Source organism: Parasteatoda tepidariorum, chromosome 4 (assembly GCF_043381705.1).
Source record: "Parasteatoda tepidariorum isolate YZ-2023 chromosome 4, CAS_Ptep_4.0, whole genome shotgun sequence".
Lineage (NCBI taxonomy): Eukaryota > Metazoa > Arthropoda > Arachnida > Araneae > Theridiidae > Parasteatoda > Parasteatoda tepidariorum.
The window spans coordinates 61632558-61633112 of record NC_092207.1 but is presented as its reverse complement, the minus strand read 5'-3'; the positions used below and the strand labels follow the sequence as shown (position 1 = coordinate 61633112).

General features: G+C 33.3%; 1 protein-coding gene across 1 annotated transcript; it reads left to right on the top strand.

Annotated features, from left to right (window-relative positions):
- The first annotated feature begins 15 nt into the window (after positions 1-15).
- On the top strand, positions 16-555 carry LOC139425449 (protein FAM200C-like). The gene has a single exon (XM_071180353.1). The coding sequence runs from the start codon at positions 16-18 to the stop codon at positions 553-555; it is 540 nt and encodes a 179-aa protein (XP_071036454.1).

Here is a 555-nt window from a genome sequence, read left to right as displayed (position 1 = left end):
TATGCAAACTTTTAAATGTTGGACGAAGTGCTTTCTGAAAATGGATCTTGGCAAGATAATTTGTTACTGAATAACTTAAAAAATGAAATCTGTGAACACCTGGAAGTACTTCAAGTTTCATTGAAAAAATATTTTAATTTAGATGAGATAAAGATAAAAGATGAGTTGTGGATTCGTCATCCTTTTCTTTGTGATATTGACTGTATCGATGATATGAACCTTGCCAAAGATGAGCTTATTGATCTTAGAACAAAGTCCTTGCTAAAAATGGATTTCGATTCAAAAACACTCGGAGAGTTCTGGTCTTCTGTGAAAGAAGCCTACCCATTGCTTGTAAAGCGAGCTATTTCAGCTATAATTCCGTTAGCTACAGTGTATCTTAACGAAGCCGGACTATCTACAGTTGTGACAATAAAAACAAAGCATCGTTATCGATTGAATGTTGAACACGTTATGCGCGTTGCTTTGTCGAAAATCATCCCTCTATTCAATTTATTAAGGAAACACAGCAACAACCTTCAGACTAAAAACTTTAATTTTAAATATTTTGTATAA

Bases quoted from the DNA above. Each gene is read 5' to 3' on its own strand.
- LOC139425449 (XM_071180353.1), top strand. From the start codon at position 16: ATGTTGGACGAAGTGCTTTCTGAAAATGGATCTTGGCAAGATAATTTG.